The 26,971-nt window shown below is 57.7% G+C and overlaps 1 protein-coding gene across 1 annotated transcript; it reads right to left on the reverse strand.

The window, feature by feature from the left end:
- Nucleotides 1–361: 361 nt before the first annotated feature.
- Nucleotides 362–25,708, reverse strand: LOC105479875 (syndecan 1). The gene is made up of 5 exons (XM_011738203.3): nt 25,373–25,708; nt 6,076–6,157; nt 3,450–3,928; nt 2,732–2,867; nt 362–2,580 (listed from the first exon to the last, which is right to left on the reverse strand). The coding sequence occupies exons 1-5, from the start codon at nt 25,436–25,438 to the stop codon at nt 2,411–2,413; spliced, it is 933 nt and encodes a 310-aa protein (XP_011736505.1). The 5' UTR covers nt 25,439–25,708; the 3' UTR covers nt 362–2,410.
- Between the last annotated feature and the right edge of the window lie 1,263 nt (nt 25,709–26,971).

The following is a 26,971-nucleotide window of genomic DNA, read 5'->3' on the forward strand; positions in this document are numbered from 1 at the left end:
AGTAAGTGTACAGAAACCACAATGAGCAAACAATCAATAGCAAACTTTGAGAATCAGTAGGGAGCCCATCATGTCCTTGAGGAAGGAAATGATCCAGTTGGAGCCTTAAGGAACAAGGAGCGCTGGGCAGGAGGAGGACCGAGAGCCCCAGGAGAAGGAAGGCGAGATACTGAATGCCTGCACAGGGGTTTGGGGAAGGAGGGCAGAGATGGACTCTGTCTTCTGCGACAGGAGGGACCAGCATCAATTCTGCTGTTCTGTACCAAGCCAGAGCATTGCCCAGAACCAGTCTCCCACCCCTAGTAAGTGACACGGCAGGACATCGCCAGGCCAAGAGACTCAACCACCACCACAGCAGCTGTTGCCCGAAATGAGAAGTACCGTTTATTGCTGTTACACAAATGGACCCAGCCTCTGGCTTGGGCACCGTCCCATGGACCAGCAGACGAACATGATCAGCTGGCCCCTTTCCCCACCCCCGAGTCATGTGCAGTCATACACTCCAGGCAGAAAGTCGCAGTATCGAATACTGGGCACAGATTCCCTTGGCTTGGCGGTGCATCTCTGATACACAGACTGGCCCACCTTTCAGAGTGGCCAACAGAGCCACTGAAATGTTGTCAAATAAGCAAGTGCAGGAGCCCTGGGCTGGAGGCCTCTGGCCTCTGCGACCAGGTGGGAGGAGGACGTCCTAGGTGTCTGCGGGGCAGGCCTCGGCTCCACACGTCCACCGGGACCACAGCCTCAGGTCAAGCTGTGCTGGGGCCATCCACCTTCCTTTGCCATTTAGAAGATGGGGCTTGGAGCTTGGCAACACAGAAATTGACATCAGCCTTATAAAACCTTGGCTGAACCTACCGACCTCCAGAAGAATTTCAGCCAAAACAAAAAAGTAAATACACAGAGGGACCCTGGAACCAGAATCCCTCCCCATGGGAAAGACAAAGGCACAGAGATTTGAGCCAAGTTTCCCAACATGTTGGTATTTGCAGAGAAGTCCGGTCACGTCACACACAGCACAGAGGCAAGAAGCGAAGGCAGTGGCATTCACAGGACTACTTTATATTAAAGTTTATTACATTTGGAAAATCTACTGTACAGGGAAAAACCCATTGGATTAAGTACAGTTTTGCCAAAAGCAAAAGACTATCACTCTTTGGAAAATATTCCTGATTCCAGCCCAGGGCCCAGGGCGGGGCCGCAGGAGCTAACAGAGAACCTGGCCTTGGATGGAGGCACTCAGAGCCAGCTCTGCCCAAGATGCCCCTTGTCAATTTCCAGGAGGAAGATGCCCCTTGTCAATTTCCAGAAGGATGTGCCCCTTGTCAATTTCCAGGAGGATGCCGCCCCTTGTCAATTTCCAGGAGGAAGCAGCTCCCGGAGACTGCGCCACAGGCGGGACAGGCCTGGTCTGCAGGAGGATCTCCAGGCCCCTGCCGCCCTCCCTACAGTCCTCTCTCAGTCTGAAGGCTGAGCCGCCAGCATTCACTTCTCACATGGGCTTCTCCAATGTGGCAGTGGCCCAGGCCTCAGCAAAGCCCTGAGCTCATGGACACAGGCACAACTGCTTGAAAGAGGCGGCGGCCCCACGGCAGCCTGGACTGGCCAGCCCGCCAACAGACCACCAGAAACGGGGCCACCAGACAGATAGTCCATACCCTGTTGCACACATGAGCGACAAACTCAGAGACAACACACAAACTAAGCCTACATTTTGGCTTCCAGATTTGGTTCTCCTAGTTTAAAAAAAAAAAAAAAAAGGTCTTAACCCTGATGCTGTCTCCTGACCATAGATTAGGGAAGCAAGATAGGGAATACCGAATCAACTTACTTAACTTACCTCAGAAGTAACAAGGTCTACTGGGCTATGAACAAAGAACTAGAGGAAACATGTGCAAAAACAAGTCGATATCTAGATCAGACCTCCCCACGAAACAAAGTGGACCCCTGTCCCCTGCCACTCAGCGGCCACGCCCCCAAGATGCTTGGTCCTACCAGTAAGTGCTATAGATGTGTGAGCCCCAAGCCCCACCCGCAGAATCTTCCAGCCACATGAGGCCACTTAGGTCCAAAGCAGTCAGATCCTCTCTCCCCTCCAGAGCTGGGCCTGGGGAGAGGCTGCTTCAGTTTGGAGAAACTGAGTCAGAATGGTGCAATGACAGGTGCTGGCTGTGGTGGAAAGGTCCTATTCGAGAAAACCCTGGTGGCCCCAAGTCTCCAGGCAGAAGTCAGAGAAGCAGAGTGGAGCTCCCAGCACGCCCCAGGACTCCGTGGGCAGGAGCGGCCAGAGGGGCTGGAGTGCTGGGGAGGTGGCCTGGTGGCAGGGGAGGCCAGGGCCTGCAGTTCTTCAAGGAAGAGGCAAGTGGGGGCCTAGTGAGTGGCAGGGCGGAGGGGGTGCACGGCTCCCGCGTCAGGCGTAGAATTCCTCCTGTTTGGTGGGCTTCTGGTAGGCCCCTCCGTTGGCTTGTTTCGGCTCCTCCAAGGAGTAGCTGCCTTCGTCCTTCTTCTTCATGCGGTACAGCATGAAACCCACCAGGCACACAGCAAAGATGAGCCCCACGAGGCCTCCAGCAATGATCCCTAGGGCAGGTAGACGGGGCCAGCTCAGTTCAGCGGCTCCCTGGGCTCCACTGCAGACCCTCCCCCAAGTGGTGGCCTTGGCTGTGGTCAGCCCCACCCCGACCCCATAGCAGCAGTTCACCCCGAACTACCCCCCTGAGAGAAAACTCACCTCCCAGCACCTCCTTCCTGTCCAGGAGACCCTGCGAGGCCCCTGTGGCCCCCGGATCCACTGGGGACTGGTTCCGGTGGTCAGGCTCCACAGCCACTATAGCTGTGTTCTCCCCAGAGGTTTCAAAGGTGAAGTCCTATGGGAGGGCAGGGGCAGATTGGGTTGGCTAGGTCACCGCCAGCAGCAGCAACCAGCTCCAGAAGCAGCTCCTGCCTCCCTGATCTTTGCCACCACCCACTCAGATGCACCCAAACCAGGATCGCAGGCGGCCCGAAAGCCAGGCCTTCTTGCCACATCAACTCTGGACCCTGGCTGGCCCATGGCATGGATGTCACAAAAAGTGATACAAAGCATACATTTCTGTATGGAAACAAGCAGCCTTATTTTAGTGTAAAGTGTAAAAATCCCACGAAGCTGCAAGATAAAAAATAGGAGGACTTGGTATAACGTTCACTCTTAGAGCAGGGGCTGCAAGTTTGGATTGTAAGTTTGGGGAGCCCTCTCTTGGGTGATCTTTAAGGGCGCTTTTGCTCTGATCTCATAATTAGTCTGTCCTGCTCTGGGCGAGGCCCTGGGGGTAGGGGAAGGTGGGTCCCTGTGTCCTGTCCTCCTGGTGAGGAATACGAGACACCCCCAGGGCACAGGTGTAGGGCGTGCCGGGTGCCAGGCATTAGGGCTAACGCCACCCAATGTCCCAAGGAATGCAGAGGCCACTCACCTGCTCCCCAGAGCCCTCTGCTGCTGGGAGCTGACTGGAGGCTCCATCCTCAGCAGCCCTCTCGGTGGCAGAAGGACCTCCATCCTCTGTGTGGGGAGTGTGAAGGTCAGCTTGGCCGGGTCCTGCAGGGGCTGAGGTCTCATGGTGGCCAGGCTGCATGTCCCTGTGGGGGTGGGAGGTGGCGGGCTCCTGGGCTGTGGTGGCTCTGGCCGTTGGGGCCTGATGAGTGGTTGGGAGCTGTGTGGTCTCCGTGGGTTGGGGGGTGGCCTCCTGCTCCCGGGCAGTGAGGTCAGGCTCCACTTCTAACAGGACTACAGCCTCTCCCTCCTTGGGCCCCTCTCCAGCCGGCAGGGTGGAGGTGGAGGCAGCTGTAGCCTCCAGGCCAGTGGGTTCCGGAGACGTGGGAGTAGCCGTCAGGAGCCACGTGTCCTTCCAAGTGGAGGGGGTCTGCTGTGACAAGGTGATATCTTGCAAAGCACCTGCAGGACCAGAAGCAGAGTGTGTTGTGGGGGGCGGGGGGAGGACCAGAAGCAGAGTATGTTGGGGGGGTGGGGGAGAGGACCAGAAGCAGAGTGTGTTGGGGGGGGCACGGGGGAGGACCAGAAGCAGAGTATGTTGTGGGAGGCGGGGGAGGACCAGAAGCAGAGTGTGTTGTGGGGGGTGGGGGAGAGGACCAGAAGCAGAGTGTGTTGGGGGGGGTGGGGGAGAGGACCAGAAGCAGAGTGTGTTGGGGGGGCGGGGGGGAGGACCAGAAGCAGAGTATGTTGTGGGAGGCGGGGGAGGACCAGAAGCAGAGTGTGTTGTGGGAGGCGGGGGAGGACCAGAAGCAGAGTGTGTTGTGGGGGTCGGGGGAAGGACCAGAAGCAGAGTGTGTTGTAGGGGTGGGGGGAAGGACCAGAAGCAGAGTGTGTTGTGGGAGTGGGGGGAGAGGACCAGAAGCAGAGTGTGGTGTGGGGTGGGGGGGGGAAAGGACCAGAAGCAGAGTGTGTTGTGGGAGGGAGGGGGAGGACCAGAAGCAGAGTGTGTTTTGGGGGGTGGGGGAAGGACCAGAAGCAGAGTGTGTTGGGGGGGGTGGGGGGGAAGGACCAGAAGCAGAGTGTGTTGGGGGGGTGGGGGGGAAGGACCAGAAGCAGAGTGTGTCATGGGGGGGGAGGACCAGAAGCAGAGTGTGTTGTGGGGGGCCGGGGGGGAGGACCAGAAGCAGAGTGTGTTGTTGGGGGCAGAGGGAGGACCAGAAGCAGAGTGTGTTGTGGGAGTGGGGGGGAGGACCAGAAGCAGAATGTGTTGGGGGGGGTGGGGGAAGGACCAGAAGCAGAGTGTGTTGTGGGGGGGCGGGGGGGAAGGACCAGAAGCAGAGTGTGTTGGGGGAGTGGGGGGGAGGACCAGAAGCAGAGTGTGTTGGGGGGGGTGGGGGCAGGACCAGAAGCAGAGTGTGTTGGTGGGGGCTGGGGGGAGGACCAGAAGCAGGGTGTGTTGTGGGGGGCAGAGGGAGGGCCAGAAGCAGTGTGTGTTGTAGGGGGTGGGGGGAGGACCAGAAGCAGAGTGTGTTGGTGGGGGCTGGGGGAGGAGAACCAGAGGCAGAGTGTATTGGGGAGGGTGGGGAGGGAGGATCAGAAGCAGAGCGTGCTGGGTTGAGGGGGGAGGACCTGAACCAGTGTGCTGGGTGGGTCGGGGGAGGCCCCAGAGCACCTGGGCCGGCCAAGCTCAGGCTGAGGGAGGCTAGTACCTGGGCAAGGCAGCTGAGGCTAAGCTCCTTGGAAAATGGACAAGGAGAGCTGTCCCTTCTCATTGTGTGTCCAGGGGCAGCCTGGTCTCTGGAGCCACGAGACAGGTGCCTAGGCCACCTTGGAAAGCTTTCCTGTGACCACAGGTGTGGGGTGGGCATCCCTTAGGGACGTAACTACTTCAGTTATCCTACCTATCCCAGGGTACACACCTCTGCGGCCCCACCCTCCCTGAAGGCCCCCGCTTCCAACAACAGATACTTCCAACTACAGATACCCGATACCCTACCTTGCAGCTCTCAGGCCTCTGCGGGGTCACTTCCCCAGGGATGACCTCAGCCTCCTTCCTTAGCTCTCACCCCTCTTCTGAGGTCCACTCAAGAGCCACCTCCTCTGAGAAGCCTCCCTGACCACCTCCAGCTCAGGGACTTCTCTCCCCCAGGGAAAGGGGAAGTAGGGAAGGGAGCTTGGATGGAAGAGCTACACCCCAGCAGGCTCTGTGCTGCCTTACAGCTCCACAAGCTTATCAGGTCAAGTTTATTCCCATTTTACAGATGAGAAAACAGAGGCTCAGGGGTCAAATAACCTTCTGAAGGGGGTTCCAGAGGTTTCCTAGTGAGTAAAGGTATTCCCAGTGAATATGAGCCTATGTGCAGCAGGCAGCCCTGCGGCCCTCTGGAGCTCACAGCCTTCACCTCACCTCCGAGCATGAGTTCTCCTTAACCAGGCAGCTCGCGGACCCCATTCCTCTGCTCAGCATTGCCCTTTGGAGGCAGCTGGGTGGAGATGGGGCGGGCAGGGTGCACTCAGTACATGCTCAATAAACACAGGAGACTGTCTGACCAATGCCCCCAGGCATGACCTGTTGCTGTCTTGGGTGGGGGGCCCCATGACAACCTCACCTGCACCCGAGCCGGAGAAGTTGTCAGAGTCATCCCCAGAGCCATCTTGATCTTCAGGGGGCAAATTAGTAGCCACAATTTGCTGGAAAAGGATCAGAATATGGTATGAGTAGAGGCTTGGCCAGGGCTCTGCTGCTCCTGGGTCCTCTCCTAGACAGCTGAGCGGACTCGCCCCACCCTGTGCTGCACAGGTACCCAGGGAGACGCCTCTCATGTGGCTCCAGGCCCCTCAGCTCTGGGCAGCACTTTGGTTCCCATGCCCCAACCCCTGATGCTACAACACAGCCTGGTGCCGGGCACAGGGCACAGGGGCACAAGAGAGTGGGCAGGGCCCTCACCCTGAGAAGCTCAGTCTGGTGAGGGAGCTCCAGACCTCTCAGAAGGGCAGACAGGGAGTTGCTATTGGGAATATAGGCTGTGGCCCCCATGGGACCCCATCAGCCCACCCTACCCTACTCTTGGGGGTCATCAGCCAGGGAGCTTTGGGGCTGAAGATTGCCGACCCAGCCCCACTGGGGGGCTTTCGAAAACCCCCAAGAACAATCTCAGGACAACCTGGATGCAGAGGCAGCCTCCAGGCATGCTGGCCCCCAGGTGTGGACACCGAGGGCGGCACAAGGGGCAGGGGCACCGCTGGGCACAGGGAACTGTCTGTTCTGAGGCAGGTCTGCCCAGGCAGGGCAACCCCAGTCCTGGCCCCGACACACCTTCCCACACTCAGCCCAGTTCCCATCTACAGTAAAGACTGGGTTCAGGCTCTCTGGTCAGAGTATCGTCCTTCTTGGGGAAGGAAGGACAGGGTGCCCATCGGGCTGGGGACATATAAGGCTAATCTGGAAGGGGCCCTGCACGGAGAAGGCTCCAGGAAGTGGGCTGTGGACCTGGGACGGGTCCTGCTGGCAAAGAGCAGCCCCAGGAATGCTGCCCGCCTGCCCAGCTCCAAAAGGCAAAGGGGCCAGAGGGCAAACATATACACATCTCTGCAGTTCCTGAGGCCGGGGCTGACGGGCAGGACCGGGGGCGGGGGCGGGGAGGCAGGATCACACCACACACAGTCAGCAGGCCTGTGCAGAACCCTGGTCGGCAGCGAGAGCAGAAAGTCAGGACTGCCTTTGCCCTTCACACTGGCCCCAGGACCTCAGGTAAAGAACGGAGAACCCAGCAGCCAGGTGGCAAGAAGTGTGGCTTTGAGAGCCCTATTCAGCTTCGAGGCTCAGACCCAAGGACCCCACTCACTACACAGTCTATCTTGAGAGGGCCCCAATGTCTGGGACCAGAACAAAGAATGAAAAAATATGCAGAACAGCACAGTCCAGTGCACTAGCTTTAGGAACTCCGGACCCTGCCGCTCACTAGATGCGTGGTCCTGGGATATCATTAAACCGCTTATGGCTTCAGTCTCTCCATCTGTAAAATGGGGAAATAATAACATCTACATTCCGGGACTGCTGCCAAAATTCAATGAAGCTATGCCTAACACAGCCTGGCACGCAGTGGGCACCCACAAACAGTGACCATTGTCTAACTAGGGGAGCCTCAAATGCCAGCAGGCCTGTTTAGAAAGAGGGTAAAAGGGAGGCAGATAAAGTTTCATGAGAAGAGGGGGACAGGAAGAAGTCAGTTCACCAGAAGCCTCTGCACTGACTTGTCACCCACCTGAGGCTGGGCTCCAAAGGGAAAGGGCCTTATCAGGCCCTGGCCATAGGCCCATGGGTCTCACTCCTGGGAGTGCAAAGCAGAGAGGGACAGACACCTCCTGCCTCCTGAGGCAGCCCTGGGGCAGAGCCGGACCAGGTGGAGGCTCTACATCCAGGGGCCTGGGTTAGAGGAAAGCATCAGACACGTGTAAAAACCACAAGGTCAGAAATAACACTGAACTTCCTTTGAAAGGACAAAAGCAAAACTGTACCTTCCTTCCCCCAAAAGAAAGGTTTTGACCCTATAAGGGCCATCCATAGCCCATCTACAGTAAACAGCCACATTCCACCAAGGCTCACCTACAGTGAACAGTCACTGTCCACCATGGCCCATCTACAATCAATAGCCATTGGCTGGCGCAGTGGCTCACGCCTGTAATCCCAGCACTGTGGAAGGATCACTTGAGCTCAGGAGTTCGAGACCAGCCTGGCCAACATGGTGAAACCCCCATCTCTACTAAAAACACAAAAATTAGCCAGGCATGGTTGCGCACGCCTATAGTCCCAGCTACTTGGGAGGCTGAGGCAGGAGAATCCCTGGAATCCGGGAGGCAGAGGTTGCAGTGAGCCAAGATTGCACCACTGCCCTCCAGCCTGGGTGACACAGCAAGACTCCGTCTCAAGCAATCAATAAAAACCAACAGTCATAGTTCATGCTCCCCCTGCCTCCACACAAGGCCACATCTGATCTATACCATCTCTATGTGGTGCTTCAAACACCTGTGCTGCCTCCACAGAGCTCTGAAGCTGCCCTGGCCTCCCTCAAGCCTGTCCCCTTCACCAACAAAGAATACTGCCCACCGGGGGGAGGGCACAGAGTGGGCACCCCCACCCATACTCACTGAAATCATGGCTTCACTCTCACCCAAGGACTCTGCCCTGCCCTCTCCTGCTGTACTGCCTCCCTGAAGAGAAAGCTCGAGATGGGGCAAGGACAGAGCAAGGCATTGACACTTCGACCCCACAAGCCTCCACTGCATTGTGGAGTGCCCAACCGTTGAGCAGAAGCCAGAGCCATTAGATCCATGCTCCACTCAACAGATGAGGCCACCAAAGCCCACACGAAAGACACACACACAGGGGCCCATGTATAGCCCGGGAGGCACCGCCCAGTGGGACCCAGGAACGCCAGGGAGGCCCCAGCAGGTTAGCAGTTTCCCAAGAGCAGGGCTTTCCTCCTGACTAGATAGGCATTTCAGTCTGTCCGGTCCCTAAAACAATTTGTTCCCTCAGCTCTGCTGGCTTATCCCTCTGCAATCTTGTTTACACAACAAGCTCTTAAGCAAATGTTTTCTCCACTGAAACCAGCTCCCTGCCCTCAGGGGCTTCTCCCCTCCCTGGGCCTAAGGGGATGGGCTAGAGAGACCTCCCAAATCTCCTCCAGCTTGAACCTTCTGTGACAGCCCCTCAAATGAGGAGAAGGTGAGATTTCAGCCTCCTGGGGAGGAAATTAGCAGAAACTGCTGAGTTTGAACTTGGATTACCAAGGTGCCGGCGGACTCCCAGAAAGGAGTTTCCGGTGAGACTTCCGATTTCCTTTAGCAGGCCTGCCGTGCTGATGGCCTGCAGCACACTGCCTCTAGGCCTCCTGGGCAGCTCTCCTCAGCATCATCTCCAACCTGGGTGCTTCCGAGGCTGCTTGGCCACTGTTCAAGGTTGCTCAGGAACAGGTCGCCTCAGCTTGGAGCCCACCTCATGCCCTGCCCAGGAAGGCAACAGGCCAACCAGCCTTTAACCTCTGTAAGTCCCAGGAAAACCAACTGTTTAGAGAACGAATCAACAACTTCGTGCTAGGTAAGATCTAGGCTTCCACTCATTTTGTTTGTTCAAAGCAAGGGATGCCTTGCCCCTTCCCCACCCACAGTGCAGACACTAGAAGCTCACTGAATAGGAAGCCCAAGGTTTGGCTCGCCTGGGGGCTGGGCGATCAAGAGGCAGCTGCCAGGAGTCTGGGGACAGGGAGTTAGGGAGTAATGGTCAGGTCAGCCCATCTCCGTCTCAGCCATGCTGGTTTCCTGGCCATACCCTGGGGACCCTGGAGAGAATCCTGGGGTCAGAGCTCTGACCCAGCAAGAAAGAAGGTGTGAAGGAGTGTGGCCTTCTCTAAGGCTGGAAACACTTTCCACCCATTCCTCTTTCACCCCTACAACTCCCCTGCAGATGAGGCAGCAGGGCTGAGAAGGATCTCTCTCCCTAGCAGATAAGGACTAGAGCCTCTAAAAGGCAAGGGACTTGCCCAGGGCTGCCCAGACACTACAACTTCCTGTGCAGCACCACTGCTCTCCTCACCTGCCATCCCCTTCTCTCTCCCCAGCCCCACCAGCTGAGCCCATCAGTTTTAAGGAAAACCTGTCTAAGGCTCCTCAATGGGACAGAGTTTCACTGAGTTGGAATTGCTGAGCCTGCCCCAGCAGTGAAGCTACCCAGGGACCAGCCCACATTTGAGAGGTGGAGAGGAAACGGGGTGGACCGGAAGGGGACCTGTGCCATGAGGGATGGGGAGTCATCATCACCCGCTGCCAGCCACTACAGAGCACATCTGAAGTCTGTGGGCAGAGAGCTGGCAGAGAAGCTTCCAGAAAGCAGCCTCAAGCCAACTGCCAGCTTTTGCTCCCATACCAGAGGTAAAGAGGGCCACTCTCCTTGGCAACCTCTGTCTCAGCAGAGCCCCTTGCCCTGGCCAGCCCTGGGGTTAAGGGGCAGCTGTGCTGCAGCTCCTCTACAAGACAGCTCAAAAGTGCCTTGGCGGCCTCAGAAGCTAGGATGTCCAGTGGGCATCTCAGACAGGTTCGAGGGAGGGCGGCAGGCCCAGTCGCTAACCTGAGAGGTTGCCCATCTAACCCTACCCCATCAGCCTGAGGCCATCAGGTCAGAAGGCCTTTGGTTTCCAGCCCGCACCCTCAATCACTAACATTGGTCACTTGCTGCTTGAAGTGAGTGATGGGTAAAACACAAACCCCTTAAAAATCATTACTGACAGCCAGGCGCAGTGGCTCACGCCTGTAATCCCAGCGCTTTGGGAGGCCGAGGTAGGCGGATCACCTGAGGTCAGGAATTCAAAACCAGCCTGACCAACATGGTGAAACTCCGTCTCTACTAAAAATATAAAATTAGCTGGGCGTGGTGGTGTGCGCCTATAGTCCCAGCTACTTGGGAGGCTGAGGCAGGAGAACCACTTGAACCCAGGAGGTGGAGGTTGCAGTGAGCCAAGATCACGCCAGGAGCTTTGGAAGAAAAGAGGGAAGAAATAGTCTGGTCCTGGCCCGGCAGAGCTCCCAGCCCCCCAGAACGTATGGCCAGGTGTCCAGCTCCAGGGGGATTTAAAAACAGGGAGCTTCAGAGGCTGGAGTACAGAGGGCTGCCCTAAGGGGACTACTAGGGCCAGGCCTTGAAGCCCGCAACCCAACCCCGAAGAGGATAAGACAATGCTCACCCCAGGCACTAACTTGGGCAGCGCAGGGGGCTTCTGATTCGCAGTCATCCATGGTGGAGCAGGAAAGGGAAGCTGATCTGTCAGCTGTACCTGCCCCGTGTGGCCACGAAATCCCCGGCTTCTGTAGGAGCCGAGTCACTAAATCAACAAGCCCCAACAAACCAGGGATAAAGAGCTGCCTCTTATCAAAGGAGCTAGGTCATTGCCTTTCTCAAGCAGCCTGGACCAGGGGCCATGGTGCTGGTTCTGGGGCCAGTGGACAGGAGAGACCCAGACCTGTTCCAGGAGCCCAGGTTACAAGGTCAAGAGGCAGCAGGGCCCATGGTCATGGCAGGCTGGACACCCACCCTCCCCATCCCGAGATTCCACACAATGGCAGATGTCCTCGGGAGGCTTGAAATAGGGTCACAGTTGTTTGGAAATCTTTTTTACCCCCTCGGTTTCTCAGTCAGATCTGCAAATATAAGGAAAACAGGCTGACCCTCGCCTCCCCTAGACTTCAGGACTCCCGGGGGCTGAGGTCTCTGAGCCGCAGAGCCCCAGCCTTTACCCCCACTTCTGCATCAAGACACCACACTGGCTGAGAGTGATATCCAAACCATCACCTGCATCCAGACTGGGGACTCTCAGCTTCAGGGTCCCCAAGAATCACCAGGAGACCACTACAAATGAAGTCTTCCGAGCTCCCCGTCCAGAGGCTGAGTCTCATTCACAAGCCCCAGGTCCTGTAGGGGGTCTTCAGACTGCACTTTGAAAACAATGAGGAGAGGAAAAGGCATCCCCCAGAGTGGCCCAGCCTGGAGGAGGCAAGAGCTCACTTCACTTGAGTCCAGTGTTCAAAGTCAAGGCACTGAGTAGCAACAGAGCCCTGTGAACAAGTTCTAGTGGCAAAGGGACCAGGGAAAGCTCAGCAATGTCCTATACCTTTCCGACACGTCCACTCGCACAGATAGCACACCATGGTGGCGGCCCAGCCTCCCTCCCCCAGGGGCTGAAGACCCACTGAACATCCAGAAGCACCTACATGACTGGGAAAGTGTCTACTTGAAGCTGGGCTGAGGCTCCTTCGTGCCTGGGGCTGAGCCCACTGGCTTCCTACCAGCCAGCTTGGCTGGACCCAGCAGGGATAAGCAGAAGACAGCTGCTGGAGCTGAGAGGCAGGTGGGCCCCAGGGACGAAGGCTGGGCCTGGAGGGCAGCACAGGCTGCAGGGCTTGGTCCTGCTCTTCCAGGAGTATCAGTGGGAGGGCGGGAGAGAAAAAGCTGCAACACCCTCTCCCAGTCCCACCGCCTTCCGAATGCCTCAGTGCCCTGCAGAGTGGATGTGCAGCTGCCTTCCCTCTGTGGGGAGCCCTGTGACCCTCTCCTTCAGCCTGGACTGAAATGGCCTAAGCACTGAGCAGGCAGGTCAGACCCGAGCACCCAGGAGCAAGGGTCTCTGGGAAAGGGCTGGAATCCACCACGCGGCTCCCACGCTGGGGACCTAGGCAGCTTTCAGCCTCTCTCTAGACCTGTTCCCCACCTAGACGCCAGAAGGGGCTTGGTGGATAATGCTAAAGTGCTTTATGGCTGACAGGCTGGCCCCGCTGACTTTAGCGCCTGGTGCTGCTCTGGGAACTAGACAGGGGTTCTGTCCCCTAAGACTCTCCATATGCCCCCTCCTCAGGGACCCACAGCACTGACCACAAAAGGGTGGCCCAGGGAAAATGATCAGGTCCAATATGGGGACAGTTTGGTGATAGTCTGGCCTCTGTCCCTAAATTACTGGGTGCTGCTAGAAATATCGTACCTCAGGTTGCCCATCTGTACAATGGGGGTTTGGCCAAAATGGTGGGACCTGTGGGAGTAGGCAGCAGGGCAGGGCCACAGGCCAGGAGACATTGGGCTCCCCCAGCCTCAGGGTTGTGGAGGAAGTGCTAGACACATCACTGCTGTCCTAAGGCTGGTTTCCAAACTCAGGAGCCGGGAAAACACCGCCCGCCCGGGAGGCAGGCTGAGGCCGCAGATGGGGTCTGGGCCTCCAGACCCGAAATCTCCCCCACTGAAGCCATTCCCAGGAGGAAGGGCCTCACCGGTGCCTCAAGGCAGCATGAGCATTTCCGGTGACAGGCACAGTAATTTATCAGCTCACTGGCTCTCTACTGAGAACAAGGCAAGCCGGGGCCTGCTGAGGGTATGACAGGCAGGGAGTGATGGGCCCGGTCCAGGGCAGGAGGGAGACAGAAATGGGCAGGAAGAGGAGGCTGTCCCCAGCAGCACTTCCAAGGGGAGGAGCGCATTTCGGGGACACTCTGGACGGCACCCCCACACACAGCCCCACCCTGCCACTCGAGACGGACCCCTCATTGTCCTGGGGGCTTCAGGACAGGGCCAGGGTGGAGGGACGGCATTCACACTTGGCCTTCAAGACCACTTTCGGGTAATATTTTCCATTTAGTGTGAGGTCAGGGCTTTACAGATAGGAAGCCTGAGGTCAAGGTCACAGAGCCGAGCCTCCCAGCCCTGGGCCCTTTGCCCTGCACCGCCTTGCATTGCCTGCTCACAGTACACCGGGGGCATTTATTGAAAGAGGAGGGATCTTGGCAACCTCATGCCAGCTCCGATGCCCAAGCCAAGCCAGTGCTGCCCCCAGCACCCCCATACCTACCCTTTCACAGAGCTGGCGCCTGCCTCGGCAGCTCACATGCCAGGACTGGTCTCAGAACAGGCTCAGCTGAGGGCTGGGTGTGGAGCCTCAGAGCTGGAAGACCAGTTCCTCTGCTTTCCCCACCTGGCAAAACCCAGGCCAGGCCAGGCAGGGCAACGTTTCACCCAGGCAGGCATTGAGCAAAGCAGCCCAGCCCAGGCCCTGCAGCCTCAGTGCCTGGTACTGCTCTGGGAGCCAGACAGGGGATCTGTCTCCCAAGACTCACCAAACACCCCCCACTTAGGGACCCACAAGGACACTTGATCACACTGACTTGATATCATCACCCTCAGCTTCCCAAGGGGAGTCATGGCTTAGGCAGGATGCCAGAGATATCCTAAATCAAGGTGACTGTGGGGCAACTGCCACCCTATGGGGACAGAGGGGGCAGCCAAGCCTCCAAAGCGCTGTCCCTCCCCCAGCCCTGACTGCCCTAAAGAGCCCACCAAGGCCAGAATCTCAGCCAAGATTTCCCCAGTCGGCCCCTACTGAGAAGCCCAGCCCTGTCAGTCCCGACAGGGTCCCCTGGAACGGGTATCCACCAGACCTGGGGACCAGGGCACCTCTGCCATATGGACTTCTAGGAACATCCTCCCTTTGTACTTGCTAAATAAAGTATCCTCAAGTTTCACAGAGGCAGAAACTGTGCTTTTGACACACCTGCAGCCAGCCAGGGCTCCAGCTGTGTGTGAAGGTGGGGGAGGGGAACAAGCTCCAAGGTATTACCAAAATCTCTATCAGTGTCCCTGTCATTGCACAATATCCCCTTGAAAACAAGTCCTCTGGGAGGGCTAAAGGGTGCCAGCACTCACACTACAGCATAAATCACTTCCAGGTGGGGAGGGGCTAACTCCGGAACTAGGGCACTGAGGGTAGGTAGATGGGAGCTCTGGGAGACGGAACAGGATTACAAAAGAGCGGCTGGAAGATGTCAAGGGCAAATTTTTTAACCTTTCTGAAAATGTGCATGCCAGCAACGCCATACCCAGGAAAGGAGGAAGGAATTCTCTTTGCTCTTCCTGGAGTCACAGATGTACATGGTTTCTCCTCCTGCGTACAGAACAATGGGCTAGCCTGGGAACCTGCCTTTCAGATAAAGAACAATTCAGACTGAGTAGGCACTGAGGCTGATGGGAAGCCCAGAGACACGGGAAGGCAGAGTGTCCTTGAAGGAGTCCCAGGAGAGGGTGGGGCTGGTACCTTCTGGTTTGGGTGATGGAAGACAGAATTTTCTGTGAAGGCTCTCTCTGAAGGGGCTAGGTGGATCCTCCAGATTACTGGTGGGTCCCCAGGTCAAGCAGCTTGCCCTGCCTCTGATGGGCTGGCAGATCTGCAAAGCCTCGAACCCCCAGCACAGAGCTCCTAGCCCTCGCAGCTTCTGCACACGGTTAGTGCTGAGATGGCTGAAAGGGAGGCTGTGAATACAGCTCCAGTCTGAAAAGCTCAGTGTGACCCTGGGAAAGGGAAGTAGCCATATGCCTTGCCCAGAGCTCAGGGACCACCAGGGCGGTCGGGGGGGCGGGGCGTGTGGTAGAAAAAGAGTCTAAGCCTATGACCTGGGCTGGAGATTACTTGAAGAATAGAAACAACTGAATTAGGCTCTGGGGGGAAAAAGTGATCACAGCTGATGTTTATTGAGCCCCCTGGGCCAGAGGAGCTGGCAATCAGTTTTTTTTAATCTGAATTAATTAATTTGATCTTCACAATCACCTTAGGTTCTAGTACCATGCACATTTTACAGATGAGAAAATTGAGGCAAAGGAGCTATGTCATCTGTCCCAAGGCACACAGCCACTGAAGCCAGCAGTCTTGCTCTGGTAGGCATGCCATGAACCGCCCATCACAGTGAAGCCCACTCTCTCTCAGGAAGACAACAGCCCTCGTTTCCACTGGCGGCACCCTGCAATCTGGCCCAGCATTGTCAGCCTCCATAGAGAACCCAGCTCCCTCTCCAGGACAGCCACCAGTCTGAAGTTCTGGGGATAGGCCACTGTGCCCCACTGCTGGGGGCCCTGCCCAGCAGCCCTGAGCCCCTACGAGGGTGCCCCAATGTCTGGCTTTGCCTGGCGTCCTCTCCCACCTGCCAGCCCAGCCCGTACCTTCTCAGGTCAGGAGGCAGCCCCTGGCAGAGGCTCAGGTGGAAGAGAGCAAAGTCTGGCCTGCTAGTGAAGGCTCGTGTTTCTGAGAAGGGCAAAAGCCGTGTTTGCAGGCCCTGTTAACGTCAGCAGCACTGGGGTCAGACCAGCAGGCCATTTACACAGAGTGACTCCAGGCTTAGGCTGGGTCAGACTGCACCCCTTCCCACAGGTCAGCCTCAGTGCTCCCCTAGACTTGCTTCTCTGTGCTCCAGGCAAGGAAGGGGCCCCAATCACATCACATATGGTATTTCATGGAATCTCTGCAAAAGCCCTCTGGGACAGGATATGAGAAACTCCATTTCACAGACGGGGAAACTGAAGTGGGGGTAGGTGAAGAATCGTGCTCACGATGACACAGGGAGGAAGCGATGAAGTCCGGATGTGATCCAGGTGGGCTAGACTTGTGTCCTGTGCTCCTCCTGGCCTCCACAACACCTCTCGGCTCCAGCCCGAGCCGGGACTAACCAAGCCAGCTAGTTCTCGGTCCCACCTCGCCTGTCAAGCCCCAAGGTCTCAGGACTCAATATTGGGCCCCCCCAAAGGTAGGAAGGCCCAGGCCTTCAGGCTTAGGTGACTGCCTGACACAGGGAAGACAGGCAGGCCAGAGTGCCCACCGCACGCCCAGCCTCCACAAGATCTGTAAGAATGAACCTCATTCACCGGGGGTGGGGAGGAAGGCAGGGGGCTCTATGTCCTTCCTGCAATTCCCTGAGCCCAAGACAACCAGTCACTGCTGCAGATTCACCCAAGGAGACTCAGGGGTGAGCTTCCTGGACTTTCCAGGCCTGACCCCAGGGAAACTTATCCTGTGCTCTTTCCCCAGGCCCCAGGTCCCTTTCAGGGAGGGAGGTGGGGGGCAGGGCCTGAAGATCTCATGCAGCCCAAGCGGGGCACATGCTTCTAGCCTGGCCCTCAGCCCCGCAGGCCCTGGCCAGCCTTGAGGTCTGCTGCCCAGACCCTCCCCAACACCCCATCCTGGAAGAGATATGGTCACCACCACAGCAGCACTGCACCCTGTGGTTTTCTCTGGGAGAAGCTAGAGTGACGTCAGCCTCTAGGAAAGTCTCAGAGGTTCCTGAAACGTCCCACAGCCTCGGGCCCTACAGGCCCAAACCTGACCACCATATTCATCTGGAACACTCCAGAGAGATGGGCCCTCCAAGGCCTCGGACAGTTTCCTGGGCAGCAGGGATGACAGGAAGCTACAGGAGGCAGAGTCAATGCCACTCTGACACAATCAAGTCCCCAGCCAGGTAAGGCCTCTGGAGGATCAGCAGCCACCACTAGTATTGGTAGCATGGGAACAGCAGGGTCAGGGCCCAAGTCCTAAAGGGCTTTCTGGGACCCAGCTTGTGACAAATGCCATAGGTGGCCACGAGCTCCTCGGCCCTCCAGAAGTTCCTCCAACTTCCCCACATCCCACCCTGGCAGACATGCAATGCTCACAATACGCATCCCAGGCCAGGAGCCAGAGTTCTGTCTCCCAGCCTGCTGAGTAGCACAGAAGAACCACAGAGAGAGCCAGGCAGCCCCACGTGGAAATGACCATGAACTCAAGTTCACGCCACTGTGGGGAAGTTCCCTGAACACCTTTGGAGATCCATGGTGCACACGAGTGGTCCTGGAGCAGGGCTGACAGCCTCTGCAGCTCCCTCAGGGAGACCCCGTGCCCTGACACTTCCCATGGCCAGAAGGCAGCCCCGCAGGTTTGGAGCTCCATAAAACATCCCGCCTTGCCGCCCAGGCTCCTAGTTCGATACTGCTGTATCATGGGACTCTGGGACAAAACCCTTCCTGTGGGGAGACGTGACAGGTGCTGAATCGCGAACCCCGTTCATTGTCACTGCGGAGACCACCTCTCTCATCTGGTTCCAGCAGCAGCCACCCACACTTACAGGAATCCCCTGGACCAGATACGGAACTCTCAGCACTGCACCAGGCTACGCACACAGCAGGTGCCCAGACTCTGGGCTTTAGATCTGATCAAGCCAGATAGGGCTCATGAAGCCCTCAGAACTTGAGGCAGCAGAGCACAGGCAGGCCCCCAGATACCCACCAGTCACACGACACAGCCACAAGAGGCCACGCACACCCAAAAGCATTGCCTCACCTCTGCTTCTCAGCCCCTTCCCCCCGTGTCACAGATGGGTTCACTGAGGCCAAGAGAGGCCTCTGGACACAGCCACTCGAGAGTAAGGAGGCAGGGCCAGGACAGAAAGCCAGGCCCCTGAGCTCCGGCCTGTGTCTTGCTGTACTCCCCGCCTCGTCCCGGCCCCCAGAAGGCTTGCAGTGGATCAAGGTTGGTTGGGTGAGTCTCAGGGGAGGACCCGTGGGCCTGGCACCATGACTCAGCTGATGAGTGGACTGATCAACATGCCCGCCTTCCCCACTGCCCCAACCTGCCCGCCATGGCTTTCATTCCTGCTGCTGAGCGGACCTCGGGCAGGTGCCAGGACTCTTGGGTGTGTGTGCAGAGCACATCATGCAGCCCCAGCCCCGGCCCAACCTCACCCAGACGCCTTTGTCCACTCCAGCTCCCACAAGGAGCTCGAATCCACCCCTCAAGCAGCCTGCCCTGCCCTCCACTGGCCCAGCCCATCCCACCATTGAACCCTTGGGCAACCAACTCTCCTTCGAGTTCCCAGAAGGAACACTGGCAGAGGAAGGTGAGCCCCCAACAAGTCCTTCAGTGTCACCTCCGCCCTTCCCAGGATAAGGTGTCTCTGTAACCATGTGGCTCTCAGAACTGAGGACGGGAAAAAGGACCCTTTGGCAGAGGAGGAAACTGGGGCCCAGAAGGGCAATGGCCTGCCACACCACATAGTCGGGGCTCAGCTGAACCAGAAAGGCCAGCTGACCTGACTGCCTGCCTCTGCAGGAATAACTTCCACAGACTTCCAAGGACAAGGCCATGATGAATGTCAGAGCCACAGTAAAAAAGAGAAAAGGCCACTAGCAGAGGTGGGAGGCAGAAAGGAAGCTGGTGTCTGAAAAGGAAGCTGCAGCCAGGTAGTGACAGGGCCCCCAAAACTGAGACAGCAGCCTGACAGGGAAGGCAAGTGAAGAGTGCCCAGACAAGGCCCAAATGCAGTGGCAAGCTGTGCAGTAGGCACCCCCCGACACACACGGACACACGTACACACACGTACACACATGAACACACACACACAGATACACATATACACGGACACAGACACACATAGACACATAAACACACACACACAGAGACACACATACACACGGACACACACAGACACAAACACACACGACGCACACAAACACACAGAGACAGACACACAGAGGGGCATACGCAGACACATGGACGTGGACAGAGACACACACAGACACACGGACACACACATGTACACATGGAGACACGCAGACACACATACACACACGGCATCTCACAGGGCTGCAACTCTCAGGTGAATCACTAGGCAGAGAGTTTTTCCCAGGGCTGATGGCCAGAGGAGGCACATCCTCTACATAGAATTAGGCAGCCACGAAGCCATAAAAGCCAGGAGGTCAGAGACCTTTGAGGGGCTCCCAGTGGGGAGCGGAACCGGTGGCAGCCTCGGGAAGGCTCAAGCACAGCAGGAGAGGTCACTCGGCAAGTCCAGCAGCCGCCTGTTCTGCTCTCCTGACTCAATGGCCCCAAGACCCAAGATTTCCCATGACACGCCCCCCCCTTGCCCCATAAGCTTGCCCCCACCCTTACAGGCCCTGCCAAAAAGCAGGACACTTTCCAGGGGAGGCTCAGACCACCCCTCCCCGAGATCCCCACAGTTCTGACCACAGGCAAGCTGACCCAGTGCACCTGTCTCAGGAATGCCAGGGACCTTCTCATACTGTCTCTCCACCCAAATGAAAGCTTCCTGAGGGCGGGCAGAAGCAGTAACACCAACCGGCAGCTGGACATGACAGTTGCTGAAGTCGCCCCAAACCCAGGGTCTCGCCTCTGTGGCCTCACCCCTACAACCTGCACCCCAAACACACCTCTTTGTGGTGAGGGGCATACACCTATCAGCCCTCCCGTGGAGCCTGTCGGGGTACTCATGTCCCACTCAGTGGAAGGTTCCAGAATGCATGCTCCCATCCAAAACTCAACCTCTGCTGGAACAGCTGAGAGAGAAGTGACAGGGTACAGGATCCCGGCACCAAAAGCCCTCTTTCCACAAACTCCCTGAATCCCATTCTTCTCTAGACACACTTAGGCAGGGCCGCAGGGCCCCTTTCAACCCAAAACTCCAAAACTGGTTGGTGAAAAGAAGGCAATCGGGCAAGAGTCGAAGCATAGCAATCACTTAATGACCATTTCCTCACCAGCTGTCCCCGCCCCCAGCGGGACCTGCTGTTGAAGGGGACCAGGAGGTGACTGACTATGGCACCAGAACTAGGAGTCCTGGGTTCTGGCCACCACCTGCGTCATGCTGCCCACCTCCCAGGCTTACAAAAGAACCTGCTAATTCCACGAATGTTTCCCCAGAGCCCAAGGTAAAAGATGGTGCAAGCTGGGTACCACCTGGGGTCCGGCCTGAGGGCATCATCCAAACAGGCCCCTCCACACCCAGTCCACACGGTTCCCACCCTGCTCTCTCAGGTCCCTGTTTACGTCCTGTGAGGAGCTCTCGCCTGTCCCTGAGTGGCTATCAGTTGAACCCAACACAACTCCTGAATGTTACCTGGTGCTCAAGTTTGCCTGATGGCACTGTTCAGGCCAGCTCAGTCCGGCCTGGGCCCCTCCGCCCAAAACGCTCACACCCATGATTCTTCAGGATGGACCAGCAAATGCCCAGCAGAGCCTTGCAGGGTTCAGCCAGCCCCCAAATGCCAGTCTTCTCAGGGGAGACGTGACAGCCTTGCGATGTATTCACACCATATCCATACACATGCGTGCACACACACACACTGCACACACACACACACACAAATCTTGGCTCAGCCATTGGAGGGGCCCGCCACCCTAGGTCTCAGCTTCCTCATCTACAAAATGGGGCAATGATATATATTGTAAAGGTTTGGGGTAAAGTTCAAATAAGAATGAAGGAAAAGTACTGAGCACTGAACAGCAGGCGCTCAAAAAAAAGGTATCGACAGCTTACTTTCTTCACGCAGTTTCATCACAGAGTACTTTCACATATCCATTATGAAATGAATACGCAAATGACAGAATGAGGACAGGGAGAACAGGTATCGTGATGTCCGCTTTACAGATGAGGACAACAAGACTTAGAAGGAAAGTGACTCATCCCAGATTACGGAGTAAATTAGTGGCAGAGTTGAGACTCAGTCCTGGGGCTCTACTTAATCCAAAGCCACTTCTGGTCTCTCACACAGTATGGATGCATATTATATAGAAACAGGAACTAAAATCCAAATCAAATGTGGTAAAGAGATGGGGGCATGACCAAGGCTGAGAGTAGCAGTCAAGGCTAAAGAATAATGGCCCTCAGCTGATCAGTCCAGCTACCTGTGACCAGCAAGTCACTTACATGTAAAACCAGGTCGAGGAACTTGAAACATGGGGGTCAGCAAGCACTTCCCCCCAAGAGATGACTCATTTTTCTCCATTGAGAGAAGTCGCTAAAGAGCTCACCTGGGCAGCACCTCTTTGTTACTCTAGGTGGGGTGCAGGGAGGTAGAAGGGAGACTGCAACAGGTCCCAGCTGAAGTTCATAAATGGCACAAAATCCACGTATCACAGATCATTAGTCTCACTCACAGGCAAGGCCCTTACCCAGAGCCTAAAACTCTCAGCTTAGAAATAAGCCTAACCCATCTGATTAGTTTCTTAGTGCCACTGGAGAAAAGTAACAAATTAGAACTGATCAGAAAGGCTGCTGGCAACACTCAGGCACATAAATGTCACTTCTGGCTGTTCTCTGGAAAAAGAAGAAAGACCAGAATTCAAAACAGAGCAACCTGAGGCACCAGGCAGAGGGGCAAAGTGCTCTTCAGAGCACAGTAAATCCAGGAGACGATGTCCTAACCCAGCACAATGATGAGGACGACGACCCTGGCATGCAAAGATTAAATCATGCCTAGCATTTTTTGGTTGATAAAGGAAGGGAAATAAATATTTCAGAGTCCTGCCCAGAGTAAGAATACTTGAGGGTAACAGGGATTCTTAGCTTGATGAAAAAACACGAATACACAGGACACCTCATTCCCAAGGGATTTCAGGAATCCAAAATTCTGCTGCAGCAGAAAAGATTCCTCTAAAAAACTGTAGAAGTCAAGCTTTTCATTAATTCTTTCCAGGCTCTCTCCTTTCTTACTACCAATGTGTGTTAATGAGGTTTTACTGGAACCCATCAGGAGCCACAGGTAGAGACTTAAACAGGCTCCACCCTCCCTGTGGAGCTGAAGCCAGGGGTGACATCACTTCTAGAAGGCTCTGAGCCTGAGCGGAGGCAGCTAGTGCCTCCCCCCATACCCTCTCTGCCAGGCTGTGGGAAAATGTCTCTGCTAGCCCCCGTAATTAGGGCAAAAGGGATTTTATGCCTTCCAAGAAAGAGAAGACAGAAAGAAAGAAAAACAGCAAATAACTATTCCAGAACAAGCCATTTTTTTTTACACGGCAGAAACAAAAGACCACAGGAAACACACACACACAGAGGCAGAGAGAGAGAGAGAGACAGAGAGAGTGAGAAAGAAAGAGAGAGAGAAACCTTTTTAGACAAACCTGTTTTAGTCTCTTGGGAGTGGTTTTGAGCAACCTCCTCTCCTAGCAGCCTCCCCTCACCCACTCAGTCACTCCCTGCCTCCCTGGTCCCCAGGGCGTTTCTGACCTGCTTCCCACTGGGGCCACAGTTAACTTTCAGAGAGGGTCAGATCTCTGCCACTTGCGGATATCTTCTCCCATCTTAAGCAAATCCCAGCTGCCTGATTTATTTTAGCAAAGGGGTATCAGAGCTCTGGGAAGGCACCGCATGTCCCCACCTTTAACCTAACATGGACACTCACTGTAAGAGGGAGAGGGCAGAACTGGGAAAGAGAAAACAAACTAAACTTTGTAAGATCAGAAAAAGCAGAAAGAACACCTAAGCTTCAAGCCAGAGTCTGACCCCAAAGCGGGTGAGGCTCTCAGGCTCAGCTCAAGCACCTCCTCCAGGAAGCCTTCCTTCCCTGTAGCTCCAGGGAGTCTCCCTCCTTTCCCCTTTTGAGACTCTCCTGCCTACTGGGCCCGATGTCCAAGTTTCTGGGCAAGAAATAATGTCTCACACTGCAGCATCTGCCCCAGCCCACAGAAAACTCCAGGAAAGGTAGTCCACAGGGAATCCCAAACTCCACCTGCCTCCCCAGCGTTAACCGGTGCGGTGGGATCCCAGGGTTCTGGAATGTCTGCTTTACCCCAGGCAGGCAAGGGAACCAGCAGCCCTCCTAAATCCAGCCGGAAACAGGTGAAGGACCCAACTTCAGCCGCCCCTGCTGAGGCCCCATCATGTGCGAGAATGGGGCAGTGAGGTGATGCCCGGCGGTCCAGGGAGGTAAGCTACGCAGCTCCATTCTCTTCTCCAAAGTCAGAGCGAAGACTCCAAGCACAGTCTCAGCTCCACAGAAACCACCACCCTAGAGAGCACCTTCTTGGACCTGAAAGCCAGGAGTGCATGAGAGCCAGCTTGGAAATCACGGCTCTCCTCGTGCTCCCAAATACCCCTCACAGTCCAGCCCATTCACAGTTCAATAGGCACAGGGACCTCTCCTGGACCGGAAAATGTTTGGAAGCACGAGTCACCTGGGAAGCAGGGAGGTCGCTTTACACATCAGCCTCAAAAACGACTGTCCCTACCTCATCTCCCATGAGACAGACTCTTAAAAAAAAAAAAAAAAAAAAAAAAACCAAAGCGCTCAATAACTGGCAGCTATGACAAGAGGAAACGCTTACAGAGGGTCAGCGCTGCTGAGACTTATCCAGATGTCACATTAGCAGGGGAGGACCCGAGTGCCCACCCCGCCCCCGCCCCTTGCCTGCCCACGAGCCTCCCTTTGCCAGAGCTGGGGAAGTCGAGCTGTCCAGATGTGGTGGCGAAAGACCGCCACTTCCGGAAGGGGAAGTGCCCCTGGCTCCGCACCTCCCCTCTGCAGCCCGGGGGATGGCCGAGCCGGCCCGCAGGAGGGACCCCGGGACGCCAGCACCGGGCGCGGGGGCTGGGGTGGCGGACTCGGGCACCAGGCGGCCCGCGCTGACACCTGGCTGCGGCCCAGGTCCCAGCCCCCGTCAAGGCCGGCGTTACGGGGCGGTTCCCAGGAAAGGGTTACAGGGGCCAAGAACAAAGCGCCCCCATTGGGGAAGGCGGGCTAGCGGCCGGCGGCTGGGACGGGAAAGCCACTTTCTGGGGACCCTCAGGCTGCTCTTTGTCGGTCACGTCCCTCTTTGGTGGAGCCTCAGCCTCGCTGAAGGTGGATGCTGCATCCCACCCAAAGGCCTCTTCCAGCCTTGAGCTCCACATCTGCCCCTCTTTTCCCCCAGCTGCACTGGGCGGGCCAAGGGACCCGCCTTCCCTCCGCGCGGCTTCAGCACAAAGCCGAGCCGGGAAGCGGGAGGCCATTCCCGGGTCCCCTCGCGTGGAAGGCGACCGCGCCTCGGCCGTGCCCGGCACGGGGACGCGCCCTCCGGGGCCAGCTCAACTTCAGCAGCCCAGAAGTTGGGCTCTTCCAGGTCTCCAGCGTTCCGAGGCCAACTTCCCGGAACCTCCCGCTGCCGGGCCGGCTCGACTCTCCTCGAGCCGCCCACTGCAAGCCCGAGGGCCCTGCAGACGCTCGCCCGCGCCCCCCACGCAGCCCTGGCCCGGCTCCCCGGGCCAACGCGGCCGCCCGCCCGCCCGCCCGCTCCTGCGCCGGCTGCGCTGCGCCCAAACTTGCCGCGGCGCAAGGGGCCGGGCGCCCGGGCTCGGCGGCGCTGGGGCGCAAGCCCGCGGGTCTGGCTTGAATTAGGGCCTGCGGGAGGGGCGTTGTGGCCGCGGTCACTGCATCCCCCCGGGTCACCGACGGGGACCCACCCGCCGCGGTGGCCGGGGTGAGGGGGCTGGGAGCGGGCGACCCCCGGGCGCCGCTGTGGGCTGGCGGGCTCCGACGCATGTGGAGACGTTTCACAAAATTGAGCGCGGGGCCCCGGCCCCCCACCCTCCCCAGCGCGGGACCGGTGAGGCGCCCACCGACAGCGGAGGAAACTAGGGCTGGAGCCCTCGTCTCGGGGCTCACCGTCCCGGGACCCGCTGGGCTAGCGCGGGAAGAAGGGAAGTCCCCGCTCCCCCTCCCCCTCCACGTGCACCCGCCGGCATCAGCGGGTGACCAGTCCCGGCTTCCCGCCGCCTCCCTGCCTGGCCGCCAGCCGCACTCACCGGCATGGCCGGCTGCAGGCTCAGCGCCAGCGCGCACAGCCAGAGCCAGAGCGCCGCGCGCCTCATGCTGCCCGGACCGGCGGCGAGAGCGCGGCAGGCTGCGCGGGTCGCGGCTGCGGGCCGGCTTCGCGGGTTGCGCTGCTCGATGCTCTCTTGGGCGCCTGCCCAGCGCGCCACTGTCCCAGGCGAGGGCTGCAGGGTCCGCCGGCTGGAGTCCGCTCCCTACTGCCGGATTCCTCTCTGCTCGGCTCGGATTCGGCCCGCACCTCTCCCGCCGAGCTCCGCCTTATAATAAACCCACAGGCCCTTCCTTAGCCGTTGCAAAAACTAGCCCCCCACCCCCAGCTCCGCCAGGTCTCCCGGCCAGCCCCAGTCCACACCCCCCAGGACCCCGCCCCCCGAGCCACCCCTCTCGGCCCCTTCGGAACCACCCACCCCCGGCCCTAGCCCCGCCCCCGCCCCGCCCACTAGGGTCCTTGCCCGCCCGGCTCCTGCTCCTCTGGTGGCCGAACCTCGCCTTCGGGAGCTGTGGTTCCCGCAAGTCGTGGTTCCCTGCCTTTCAGCTCGGCTGATCCCTGGGTAGTGGGGCCGAGGCGCACCCCCTTCTGCCCGGGCCCTGGGTGCGGAGGCGCTGCCCGGGAGAGGGACTGAAGGGGCCGCAGTCAGTCCTCGAGCGCGAGTTTGCAGCGCCCTCTGGGCGTGGACGCGGAGCGCGCTCCAGGTGCGCAGGACTCCCAGCTCTCTTGGGGAACGCTTTCTGGGGCAGGGCGGCGGCCCGGGGGCGATGGGGCCTTCAACCGACGGGCAAACACACACAGACACACCCCGGGTCTCCTCCAGTTGCGATGGGGCTCGCTGCGCCCCGCCGGCCCAGATTGTCCCGTACGCTCACGTTCTTCCAGCACTCCACAAAGTGCTGGAAACTTGGGGCCTTAAACAGCTGCACCCGCACGGAAGGGCTGTAAGAAAACGGGGGACGGGGGCGGAGTTCGCAGCGTCTTTCTGTGGAAGACAACGCCCTCTCTCTTCAGCTGAGCTAAAAGGAAAAATAAGTAACTTCTTTGTTCCCCGGTGACCTCGGGCACGCGGATCTGAAGACACCGTGCAGTTTCTGCTCCTTCGTGATTCCCGGCGAGGCCCTGGGCCTCAGTCCAAAAAGCTATGGAAGGCCTGCGGGTGGAGGGGAAAAGGCCGAGAGAGCAAAGGGGAAGAACCGGACGGCCCCTGCCCACATCTGGCAGGCAGGAGAGATGGTGCCAAACGACCTTCGCACCTGGGCCCGGAGACCAAAGATGGCGTCCTCCTCACCTGTCTTCCCGAGGCGGAAGGCAAGAACTTGGGTCGGCCTGAGCTGGCGACCACGAAAATATCAGGAAGTGTCCAGTGTTTCTCCTTAAAAGAATTAAACCTTCCTGGGCCATGCAGGGACTGACCATGGGACCCTGGACTCTCCTCCACCTTCCACCATGGAGCAGGCTCTGGAGCCGAGCAGCCTCCTGCGTCACCATCTCATACCTCTGCTCCACCTCACACCAAAAGATGATGGCCTGCTTGTGTCCCTGCTCCTGAACACCTGTTTGACCTCAAGGAGCTCTCGCT

Source organism: Macaca nemestrina, chromosome 13 (genome assembly GCF_043159975.1).
Source record: "Macaca nemestrina isolate mMacNem1 chromosome 13, mMacNem.hap1, whole genome shotgun sequence".
NCBI classification, from domain to species: domain Eukaryota; kingdom Metazoa; phylum Chordata; class Mammalia; order Primates; family Cercopithecidae; genus Macaca; species Macaca nemestrina.

Excerpts from the sequence above, each read along its gene's own strand:
- LOC105479875 (XM_011738203.3), bottom strand. The coding sequence starts at position 25,438 with ATGAGGCGCGCGGCGCTCTGGCTCTGGCTGTGCGCGCTGGCGCTGAGC. Across the intron at positions 6,158-25,372 it reads GCCTGCAGCCGGCCATGCCG|CAAATTGTGGCTACTAATTT; the intron begins GTGAGTGCGGCT and ends ATCCTTTTCCAG. Across the intron at positions 2,581-2,731 it reads CAGGAAGGAGGTGCTGGGAG|GGATCATTGCTGGAGGCCTC; the intron begins GTGAGTTTTCTC and ends TACCTGCCCTAG.